At 38.8% G+C, this 12,636-nt stretch overlaps 1 protein-coding gene across 3 annotated transcripts in view; it reads right to left on the bottom strand.

The window, feature by feature from the left end:
- The window catches only part of CD86 (CD86 molecule), a 68,143-nt gene extending 56,645 nt beyond the window's left edge, over positions 1-11,498 (bottom strand). For all 3 annotated transcript variants that reach the window (XM_010834251.1, XM_010834249.1, XM_010834247.1), the window contains exon 1: positions 11,349-11,498. In XM_010834251.1, coding sequence (XP_010832553.1) covers positions 11,349-11,362 — 14 coding nt within the window. In that variant the 5' untranslated portion in view covers positions 11,363-11,498. The remainder of the gene's footprint in view (positions 1-11,348) is intronic.
- Between the last annotated feature and the right edge of the window lie 1,138 nt (positions 11,499-12,636).

Genomic DNA, 12,636 nt, shown 5'->3' with positions numbered 1-12,636 from the left:
TTAGTAATTCTGTACTCTAGCTATTCAGGTTTATTACAATACAATCTTACAATCTCAGGGCTTCTTCTGATAGCTTACACAAAAGATGGCCTATTAGTTAACAAATAACAAAACTACATAAAATCTTTCCAAAAGGAATAAAATCTATACAGTGGCAAGTTAAAAGATTGATACAATAAACTGCCAATATTGGTGATGGCACTTTTCAGAATCTAACGAAATGAATATCTGATTCCAAAGTGATATCCTTTCAATCTTAGCATTACCTGGGAGTATTGAACCTCAACTCAGAAGATTGTGATCTCTGAATTTAAAGTGGCCCCTTGCTTAAGAATAGGTGCTTACACATTTTGAGAAACTGTTGTTTCTTTCTCAACAGTTTCTGAAATGACAAAGCATTTGACATTTGTCATTTCCTTTATAACCTCAGTTAGAAGAAATAAAATGAGGTAATATTCTAAAATGTAAAAGTTGCTAGAAGAGTTACTTCCATATATTTTTTCCTATGTGTGCAGAGGAGAGAATATAAACATAACAAAACTAACACATTTTAACAAACGGCAGCAGATTTCAACTTTAGGGAAGCACAAAAATCTGTGAAAGCACCTTTTTATGCAAAATATTTATATGAGTATAAATAAAATGGGCACTACAAAATAAAATAAACTAGACTGGGGCATACAGAGCACAGCTAATATGACTAAGCTTGTTAAAAAAAAAAAAAAAACCACTGGATTTTTTAAAGCTTCCATTTCACAGCAGGGTTGAGGGAGGAGGCACTGCATTACCCAAAGGCTCACTTCCCTGTGTCATCTCTGTAACCAAAAGCAAAGCACAGAAGACTTCTGCGAACCTTTAAAATATGCATTTGTCAACTCGGATTTGCAATTTTTAAGTTGGTAGTGCAGAACCATAGAAGTGTAATTTTTGCAGTTCCCTTCACACACCTTTATCTGGAAAATTCTAAAGGTGCACCACCACACGGATGTGTTGGTACCTAAAAGAAATTTTCCAGTAAAACACGATGTTGCTCTTCCTACTCTTCAGCAATGTGAGTAAAGCTTTTTTGGAAAAGTGCCCTAAATAGATTCCCACACATCTGGTTTAAGACGAAAAACAATTTCAAATAAGACTTGAGCTGGTTAGCTACAGTTTTAATGTGAGGAGTTGGAATTTTTAAGAAGGATGGCACTTGTAAATCAGTTCCATCTTCATGTCTCATGGATTGAAGACAAAATATTGTATTTGTCATCACACTTGAGTTGCATTTTCACTGTGCATGGCCTATTTGCATACAAACAAAAGAGATTATTTTTAAAAGAGGTTTTCTGTGTTTTTGTTTTGGTCCTTTGGGATGACTGTGGTAAGACAGGACCAAGCCATTTTCATAACTTGGATTTCACACGTAAGTTTAAATGACCCCCTCACTTCCCCTTCCTCACCATCCACTTCCAATTCATTGGCGGCCCATGTTAAGATCTTGGTCACCACTCGTCAGGACTATTGCAACAGACTCCAAGCTGATTCCTTCTCACTATGCTTTACCCCAGTGGTCCCCAACCTTTTTGGCACCAGGGACTGATTTTGCGGAAGACAATTTTTCCACGGACCAGGGTTGGGGGATGGTTTCAGGATGATTCAAGCACATTGCACTTATTGTGTGCTTTATTTCTATTATTATTACATTAGCTCCACCTCAGATCATCAGGCATTATTAGGTCCCAGAGGTTGGGGTCCTCTTCTTTACCCTACCATTATCTGTCATCAAGAACAATCTGATTTATGGAACGTCCTTGCTTTAAAGACTTACTCCCTGTTCCTCATGGATAGTTATCACACTTCTTACTTAGCAAGACCCATGGGGCCCTTCACAGCCTGAATCCAAGTTTTCTCTTCTGCTTTTATTCATCAGCTCATATAACTCACCCTCTAGTCACACGAACTGTTCTCTAGTTTTGGACCCTCACAAACCCTTTCATGACTCTTTGCCTTCTTTACCTTTGCACAAACTGTTCCTTCTGTCTAGAATGCCTTTCCTGCCTTCTCTGTTTGGGAAAATTCTTCTTTTCCTTCAAGATTCAATCATTCCACGGTTCACAGTTGAAACCTTTTTTATTTTTTTGGCCGTCCTTCCCTCCTCTTTTCACAATATCTCTATCATCCTTGCTCCAAAATCACGTTATGTATTCTTCCATTATAACAGTTTCCTCATTGTGCTACAGTCTCACTGCTCATATGGCTCTCCTGTCCTGTCTTCCACAAGTGCAGGGGACATGTTTCATTTCCCTTTGCATTCCCGCTGCTTAGCAAAGGAACAGGTCCAATAAATGTCCTTAAAGCTAACATCTGTTAGCTGATTGCTTATGAGCTAGGTGCTCTGCTAAGTACTTCAAATCTCTCACTTCATTTAATCCACACGGCAAACATACAAAGTTTACAAGAGGAAACCGTTTCAGAAGTTAGGCCACTTTCCCAGGGATACACAGCTGGTGATCTCAAGATGTTGGTGAGATATAGAATTGAATCTTTTGTAATTTCTAGCTGATAATGCTATGTGACCATCGTTAGAATGTCAGGTGTCAGCGTACTTTTTTGGTGTGGTTTGGCACTTTTTGAGTAAGTCTCTCTACTCTGCCCCTTACTAATTTTGTGATGTTGAGTGACTTACTAAACCCCTCTAAACCTCAATTTCCTCATTTTGTTTTCAATGGGGAAAATAATACTCGGCTCACATGGTTGTCGTAAGGATCCAGGGACGACACCTTACGTACGTTCCTAGCCCTGTCTCAGCCATCACAGCTATCACTGTCCCTGTTCTGAGCCACGCATTTCATATTCCTCCATTAGCTCACTTCATCCTTTTCCTCTGAAAAACAGAAACTGTTAAAACTTCTAACTGATGAATTAACTGAGACTTAGAGAAGTAAGTAACCTGCCCCAAAGTTCCTTTAATCTAAGCAAATGTTTCTCCTAAAGTTCTCCTAAAGCCCCCCACAACTGAATGAGCCCCTCAGATCGATACCTAAGTAGTGTGTAAAGGGATAATTCTGCCTGAATGTGTGAAAATTCTGATAACTGGGTTTCAGCTTGTTTTTCTTTTTTACACATTATTTTCTTACAACTATGAACATTTATTAAGCCTAATTTACATTTATATATTTTAGGTGGCTTTTTTTGTTTGTTTGTTTGGCTCTCACTTTATTCATTTGCCTTGAGCCTGGCCTTCTCTCATCTGTAATTAGGAGGTCTATTATAGCAACTTCTGAGTTATAAGTAAGAATTCATTTGCTAGAATTCACCTAGAAAAGGCAGAGCCAAAGAAATTAAAGACTTCATTTCAAATATTGGAAATAATAAATTTTAAAGAAAAGAATGTGAAGCCTCAGATATTTCATTTTCACAAGACTTTGCATCCTTTATAAATGCTTATAACCCTCATAGCATTGGTAAGTACCAATTTTACTTTAATTTACAGATGAAAGTGCTAAAGTTTAGGAAGCTGGATAGCTTCCCCAAGGTGACACTGCTAATAAGTACAAAATTACTTATTAACTTATTATTTGACACCAGACCTGACTCAAAACTCAAACATTTATCCAAGACACAGAACTACAGACAAAGGGAAAACAGCCACTTTTGTGCTCCTGGGGTTCCCTCCCACATGTCACTCTTATAAAAATGTCATCATATTTGATATTTATACCACTAAGCTGAACTCTTTGAGTGCAGAAATCATGTATACTCATCTTTGGTATACTTCTAATGTGTGGCACTGTGCCTGGCATTGGAGAAGGAAATGGCAACCCACTCCAGTGTTCTTGCCTGGAGAATCCCAGGGACAGGGGAGCCTGGTGGGCTGCCGTCTATGGGGTCGCACAGAGTCGGACACGACTGAAGCGACTTAGCAGCAGCAGCAGTGCCTGGCATAAAGGTATTGAATAAACTGAAAAAAATTACTAAGAACAGAGAAATAGGCAGCGGTCAAGTTTGCCTGTATATGCTTTTTTAAGGCTTTTGATACAGTCTTAAATTCCAGAAAAGTTATAGCCATTCACAATCCCACAATCAGTGGTATATGACAGTACCATTCTTCATATATACACTGAGCATTTTTACCCTGACCTCCTAATAAAATATAAGTTGTTAATTTGATAAATGAAAATATCTCATTGGTGGTTCACTGTCATTTTCCTTAATACTTAGTGAGGATGAGTATTTTGTGTCTTTTAAAATTACATTTTAAACTCTTTATTTGGAAACAAAGCTTCAAAGGTGGTTGGACAAAAGAGTACAGGGAGGCCCTTGCACCTTTCCCCCAGTTTCCCCCAGTGGTATTGTTTTACATAATGCTAGTACAATGGCAAAATCAGGAGACTGACATCGGTTTAATCCACAGAGCCTATTCAGCTTTCACCAGTTTTAGGTTTCACGTGTACTCCTTATGTGTGTGTATGTAGTAGTTCTCTGCCATTTGCTCACACACATAGATTCATGCAGCAATTGCCATTATCAGGATACTGAACTGATTCATCACCCCAAGACTCCCTGGTGTTACCTCTCTGCAGCCACACATGCCTCTTCCTTTCCCCACCACCCCTAGCCATGGCAACCACCAACTGTTCTCCTGTCTGTGACTCCATTATTTCAAGAATGTCACATAAATGGAATCATATAGTAGCATTTTGGGATCAGCATTTTCACTTAGCATTATTGCCTGGAGAGTTCTTCAAGTTTGTGTGTGTATCAGTAATTGATTCCTTTTATTGCAGGGTAGTATTCCATGGTACTGGAGTTTCAGCTTCAGCATCATTCCTTCCAAAGAAATCCCAGGGCTGATCTCCTTCAGAATGGACTGGTTGGATCTCCTTGCAGTTCAAGGGACTCTCAAGAGTCTTCTCTGATGCTGGGAGGGATTGGGGGCAAGAGGAGAAGGGGATGACAGAGGATGAGATGGCTGGATGGCATCACTGACTCGATGGACGTGAGTCTCAGTGAACTCTGGGAGCTGGTGATGGACAGGGAGGCCTGGCGTGCTGCGATTCCTGGGGTCGCGAAGAGTCGGACATGACTGAGCGACTGATCTGATCTGATCTGATCTGATTCCATGGTACATGTGTGCTCCAGTTTGTTTAATCATGCATCCATGGAAGGACATTTTCCCCCTAGTTTTTGACTATTAGGAATAAAGCTGGTATGAATATTCATGTACTGTTTTTTGTGTGAACATAGGTTTTCATTTCTCCAGGATAAATGCCCAACAATGCAGTTGCTGTGTTATATGATAAATGTATGCTTAGTTTTGTAAGAAATTGCCAAACTGCTTTCCAGAGGGGCTGTACTATTTTACAGTCCCAATAGCAATATCTGAGTGATCTAGTTTCTCTACACCCTGCCAGTATTTGGTGTTACCATTATTTTTTACTTTATCCATTCTAATGTGTGTGTGCTAATATCTCAATGAGGTTTTAATTTTCATTCCCATAATGGATAATGATGTTGAATGTCTTTTCATGTGCTTATTTGTCATCTGTATATCTTCTTTGGGGAAATGTCTTTATATCTTTTGCCCACTTTCTAATTGGATTATTTGTTTACTGTTTAATCTGATAAATGAAAATACCTCATTGATGTTTGAGTTGGCATTTCTTCAATTTCTACTGAAAATGAACATTTCTTGTTATTTATATATATTTTAAATCACTTAATTATTAACTACATTGGATTGCTTTTGTCACTTCAGAATTTTGTTTTCTATTCCCAGTTACACTATAAAAATTATATGTCAGCTTTGTGTTCTATACTCTCCATGCTGCCTTAAAACTATCAGGTTCTTGCTGATAGTTCTATTGTTTAGTTGGTTGAAAATAGTCATAAGATGGAGGTGATGATCTAGGTTTTCCTTTTGGGTCCTTATTATTTCAGGTTTTATCCCATGATTATTTCCTGTCTGGTACTGACTGATTTATTTATTTCACTAAATGCTCATTTAACAAATTTTTATTAGCTCCTTAGTAAAGTCAAACCTGATAAATTTGATCCTCAATAATAAAGAAGTGTGATATTTGGGTTGCTTGGCAAAAAGTATCCTGAGGCTACAGAAAGCAAATTTTAGGTTCATTTTGACTTTAAAGCTTTCTAAGAAAATGCTTCAGTACTTCCCTATTCCAATTCTACTATGCTTTTTTCCTGCTTATTGACATACATTATGAATGATCCCCCAAATTCCACTCAGGCTTGTCTTTTCCTTTACATCATCAGATTCACCACAGGCTTACAACATCCCCTTTACAACATCAGATTCATCATAGATTTCATCTCTGGGAAGCTTTAAATAACACATTTCTTAGGGCTTAAAAAAAGAGAATGTAATCTGTGTTAGAACATGTAAAATGACAGCTGGAAAAAGCAGAGGAGACACCAGGTCTGTCTGGCTGACTCCAAGGTGTCTCCATGTGGCTCTTTCTGGGCAGCATAGATGAGCTTGGTTCAGTGAAGAGGTCCCCTCTCATCACTCAGTGTTTTGTGGGAGTGGTCTATCTGCTGTCTCTCTTCTCAGCTCTCTAAGACCTACCCCTCTACTTAGCTGAGTGCTCCGCAAAGGTCGCCACAGACCTCTGGACTGATATTTTCAGTCATTCTCCTACTTCACCTTTCTGCAGAATTAACACTGTGACTACCCTCTATATTGTGGAATATTTTTCTCCTCTTAGCTTAGGTGACCTAATCCTTTTTTTGGTTCCTCCCTCACCTCTCTGAAATACTTATTCATGGTTTCTTCCTCTGACTATCTGCACTCTCACCAAAGGATTATTTACACCCACCAAATGGATTAGATTGTTAGGGATGTGGTAACAAAGTACTGAGTGGCTTAAATGGAAATTTGGAAGCTGGAAGTCCAAAATGAAGTTATCAGCAGTGCTGATCCCTTCTGAGGGTTATAAGGGAGGGATCTGTTACAAGGCCTCTCTTCTTGGTACATGGCTATCTTCTCCAGGTTTCTTTACATTGTCTTCCCTCTATGCCTGCTTCTGTGTCTACATTTCCTCTTATTTTTAAACATATCAGTCATCTTGGATTAGGGCCCACCCTAACAACCTCATTTTATCTTGATTATCTATGCAGAGACTCTATCTCTAAATACAGTTACATCCTGAGGTCCCATTGAGAAGAATGGTACTTTCATATACTACTGATTATGGGGTTGTGAATGGCTATAATTTTTCTGGAAAGCAATTTAAGACTACAAATTTTGAGGGAACACAATCAACCCTTAACCCTCAGTCCCTAGAATCACTTTTTCTGTATCTCAGGTGCTCAGTGTAGAAATTCAGTAAATATACTTTGTCTTTCTGTGGCCATGTCCTCCTCTTTTTTTTTTTTTTAACTGAAGTATAGTTGATTTACAATATTGTGTTAGTTTCAGGTGTATGCCTGCCCTCTTCCTTGTATCTCTCTCCTCTTTGGGTTCCACTGACACCATTTTTTTCCTACCTTGTTCCACTCTCTCGAGGCCCTCCTTGATGTCTAATGTGGACTCTTTATCTTCATATACCTCCCTCGATTTTGAAGTTTTCCAGGTTCTATCCTTGGCTGCTTCTTACTCCACCATCCCCTCTCCCTAGCAATCTCACCCACAAAGAGAATTTCAACTATAACCTATACTGAGGCTGAAGACCTTTAATGTTTTCTGCAGCCCATACCTCTTTCTTGAACTTCACACCTGTATATCCGCTTGTCTGCTTGGACATCACCATCTAGCTGCTCCAAGAGATCTCAAATTCAGCATGTTAAAAAATGAATTCAACTTCTGTCCTCTTTCCCCATGGCCCAAACCCATCCACATTTTGGGAAGGATGCCACTATATATACTTAGATCTCTCCTTTCAAGCTCAATATCTGTCAAAAAGCAAATTCTGCCAATTCTAGTTTGTAAATATGTCCCAAATGCATCCTCTCCTCTCTGATCCCACCATAACTGCCCTGGTCTCATGTTCTCAACTCTTCTCCTTGAATCAGTTTCCTATAGTCTTTATAGTCTAATAATTTCCTAAATGATTTCGTTGTTACCTTAAATCAGTTATGCATTCTGCTGCCTGTGGAATTAAAAAAATTTTTTATGGTATTTTTGCTTGTTTATGGTTCTTCAAATGTAGGCTGTGATTTTGGGATAATCACAATGGATGCCTGGGCTTGTGGGGGTGGGGGCAGGGGGGTGTCTTTGTTCTGGCTCCTCCCAGGGTCCACCTCATCCTCTATGAGAACTATCTGTCAGGCATCTTCTTGCAGTATATCTGCAATTCCACACACCCCATCTGTCTGTTTGATCACCCCAACCTTGGGGGGTGGGGTTTGTTTAAGTTATGTAGACTCACCATGAAGCTCACAGCTTGTGGCCTATAAAAGCCTCAGGAGGGTCTCTGAGCCATCTTTTCTCTCCTGCAATAGCTCTTTGCTCCTGGCTTCATCTCTGCATCTAACTCAGGTCTCAGCTGCTTTACCCTCATCCTTCTTTCCAGCATTTGACTTCCTGCTGTGATCAGAGTCATTCTCTGGAAGTGGCTGGACTTGTCCTTGGACTCTGCCTGTTTCATGTCATCTCCCCTGGGAGCCCAGCCTAGGGTTGCCCTGAGATGGCTGGATGGCATCACTGACTCAATGGATGTGAGTCTGAGTGAACTCCGTGAGTTGTTGATGGACAGGGGGCCTGGCGTGCTGTGATTCATGGAGTCGCAAAGAGTCGGACACGACTGAGCGACTGAACTGAACTGAACTGAACTGAGAGGCTCAGAGCAGACTGAACACTTACGCTGGACAAAAATCTTCCTGAATTCTAGTCCTAGCATTGGCATCAAGTAGCTGTATCATCTTGGACAAATGACCTCCCTTCTATTTCTTAATCCTAACTGTAATAGTAATAAACAATATTAATAGTCACTGAGTACTTTTCAAAGCAAGGTTCTAAGTTACTTAGAACATTACATGGATTATCTCATTAAAGTCTCACACTTATCACAATTATCCCCATTACACAGTAAAACACTAAAGAATTTCGATTGTTAAGCAACTTGTCCAAAGTCACACACCTAGAAAGTGAAAGAGTCAGGCACAGAAACCCCAGCACTTTGGTTCCTAAGTGTGGCCACTTAACCCCTGCACTGTTCTTCCTTTTACCATGCAGCTCTCTCTAGAGCCATACTATGCATTTGCAAAATAAGGAAATGAGCATTCTGATCTCTTCCACATAGAATATTTTATGAAAACAGGCTTATCAGGAACTAGTGATTTATGGGTAGAGAGAGTATGTTTTTGAGGAGTCAAGAGACAGTCAAGAAACAAAAAAGTTAATCAAAAATGACCCAAGCCCTAACAATGAAACTCCACAAATTATGAGTGATCATGTACCACTGGACAGCTGACTGCTTTTCTGAAAGAAGCCAGCTATTGGTTATGTTTTCTTAAATATCTAGCTTTATTTTTCTGCCTGCAGATGTGATCCAAATTCAAAAGCACAAAGTAAAAAATAGAAATCATCTGTATTTCTGACTAACATTGTATATAGGTATTATGTGTAACAGTAGTAGCAGTGTACATTCTGGGTTTTTTGTTTTTATTTTTCTGTAAGCGAAACACATGAAGAATTGTTCTACATTAGAAGTTTTTAATGATTGCATGGTATTTCATTATGGATGTTCCATAGTTAACTAACTACTTATGTTTAGACATTTAAGTTGTTCTAGGATTTTCCCTATGAGAAACAATGGCAAGAAAAATATGCTTGAATCCTTAACAATAAATTCCTAAAAGTTGAACTACTTGGTTAATAGGCATATATATTTTCAGAGCTTTTGGTATGTATTACTAGATTATCATCTAGAAAGATTGTATTATCATCAGCAAGTAACAAGGGTATAAATGTTCCTCCCTCCTTAGAAATCATAGGATTCTCGCTTGCTTTTCAAAATATTTGTCATTTTGCTAAAAGAAAAATGTCATTTCACTCTTAATTTGCATTTCTTTTATTTCAGATGGGACTAAACGATACTGGCCATTTATATTTTGAAGTTTCCTGCTCATGACCAATTTTCAAGCACTGTGAAACAAAGAGAATCTTAACATCAACAACATACACAGCGGCCTTTGGTTCTATACACATCTGTAGCATAATTAAGAGGTATCACTTCTATGGTTCCACAAAATCTGTAAATTCTGAAATTGCTTACTTCTTATATGGGCAATAATTTCACTGGAGGGAAAAGAAGTCTTTACTTGGGAATTAAATTCTAATCTTCTGAAATAAAAGCAGAAAAGCTATCTACCAAACCAGTAAGCATTGGGTAGATGAGGGTTATGTAGATTTTCAAAGAACAATAATAACCAGTAATCCCAGTTGCCACCATCCAAGAGAAGGGTATGTGTGACTTTTTCCAGTAAGTCACAGCCATGGGGGCCTGCCAGGGCTTGGAGATACCCTGTGGTGCAGGGCAAAATGGAAAGAAAGATCTCAGCTTTACTCTTTCTGACCATCGTGATGTTTAGTTAATTATTTAGCTTCTTTAAGCCACAGTTTTCTCATCTATAAAACACAGTGATGATATCATCTGTCTGAGAGTCATTGCAAAGATTAAAATATAGTGAAATCACAGTAAACTTAGAGTATATCATGCATATTTAATACCCGGTAGCAAATTGAATTATTCCACCTCCTTCTGCTACTTTGCCATGCTCAGAATCTCCCATGGCCTGTTTGTGACTCACTATCTGGATTCTGTATTTTCTTCTTACACCTCTTCTTATTCCTCTTCCTTTTTCGTGGCCTTTCTTCTACTGTTTCTATCTCATTCGCCACCCCCAGGCCAAACTGAACTTGGTGTCCACTGAATTTACTCCCTGACATTTGTTATACCTGTACAGACATTTAAAAGTTTCCTGATTCATGAAATCAATAACTGCAACATTTAAATATTTAAAAAGCAAATCTAAAAAATTAAATTATGTAAAAACCCCCTAACAGCCAATAAACATTTTGATATGTCCAGTAATTCACAATCTTTAATTAGTAGTCAAATGTTTTTGGTAGGAATTTTTTTAAATCTCCCCTGCCTTGGAGGTATGGGATCAACTTAGAGTGGTAGAGCAAGAAGGGAAGAATGCCTTCAAGATGTTAGCAAACCTTCCATAGCATAGATGGACCTTTCTCCCAAGTTTTCCTGCCACATAAATATGCCCTTAACACATAATTAGCATTCTTGGGCAAGAAGGACAGAAAACAGCACCATCCTCAACCTCAGCCCGATACTGAGGTCACCTAATTCATAACTGTCTTTCAAAGAATAAGAATGATCACTCACCATTTGAAACGCATTTTCGTTATTTCTGCTGTTGGGGTTACTTCTGGGAATGGACTGCGCTTGTCTGTCCGTCTGTCTGTCTGTGCTAGTCCGCTTTAGAGTGGCAGGAGGAGCAACCCCTCCTACATCCGTGAAAGCCTTCCTCCTCAATGACTGTATAATCTGTAACTTTCTGTATTAAAGGCTGTTCCTCTTTTTTTCTACAGATTTTGCCAACACTTGTGGAAGAAATTTAACCCTTTTCTTGCATTTGAGTGTTTTCACCTAGGTCTAAATGTATTTAAAAAATAATAATTCAGTGGCTTGAGTTCCAAACATGGCATTAAGATGAGATTAATTAAAAATCTCCCCTCTTGAAACTCCCTCAAAAAGCCTAAAAATTAACATAATTAACAAGAGGGGGGAAAAAGACCTCTGCATTTATAAAATGGAATAAAAGAATATCCTATAGATTATGGTAAGACAATAGAAAGTATGATTTAGTATGGATGTGTATTGGAAGTGGGTAGCCTCCCATTGTGATTTCTACCACCAAGATGACAGATTTCACTGGACTTCAGGGACAAGGGGATGTTCTCATGTAAGATCTGCACAACCAAGGAGGGCAAACAAAAACCACCGCTTTTATTAGGTCACTCCTATTATAGCCAAAGATTAAACTGGTCAAAGAAAGGATCCTGAAATAGAGACCTGGAAAAAAAGCAGTATCCTAAAATTAGAAGATGTGCTCTGTGATGACTAGATGGGTGGGTTGGGGGAGGGGAAGGAGGGAGGGAATATATGTATATTCATATAGCTGATTCGGGCTTCCCGGTTGATACTGGTGATAAAGAGCCTGCCTGCCAATGCAGGAAACATAAGAGAAGTGGGTTCAGTCCCTAGGTCAGGAAGATTCTCTGGAGGAGGGCATGGCAATTCACTCTAGTATTCTTGCCAGAAGAATCCCATGGACAGTGGAGCCTGCCAGGCTACAGTCCATAGGGTCACACAGAGTTGGACACAACTGGAAGCAACTTAGCATGCACAAGACACAATTAAGGAACTCAAAGGGTTCAGACTGTCAAAAATATTTTTAAGAAAATGATTTTCATTTCAAGAAATCACCATGAACATTTTAAATTCCCAAAACAAGGAAAACTAAAAAAAGGAAAGAAATTCAAGTGGGATGAATGCAGAGAAAGCTAAACCAGTTTGGCCTCTTAATCAACACTAAATGTCAGAAAGCCACAGAATAATAGACATAAATTTTGAGGTAGTGTTCTCTACCCAGATAAGATGGTGGTTAAAT

This window comes from Bison bison, unplaced genomic scaffold (genome assembly GCF_000754665.1).
Source record: "Bison bison bison isolate TAMUID 2011002044 unplaced genomic scaffold, Bison_UMD1.0 scf7180017864032, whole genome shotgun sequence".
Classification (NCBI taxonomy): domain Eukaryota; kingdom Metazoa; phylum Chordata; class Mammalia; order Artiodactyla; family Bovidae; genus Bison; species Bison bison.
This window is presented reverse-complemented; position numbering and strand designations above follow the sequence as displayed.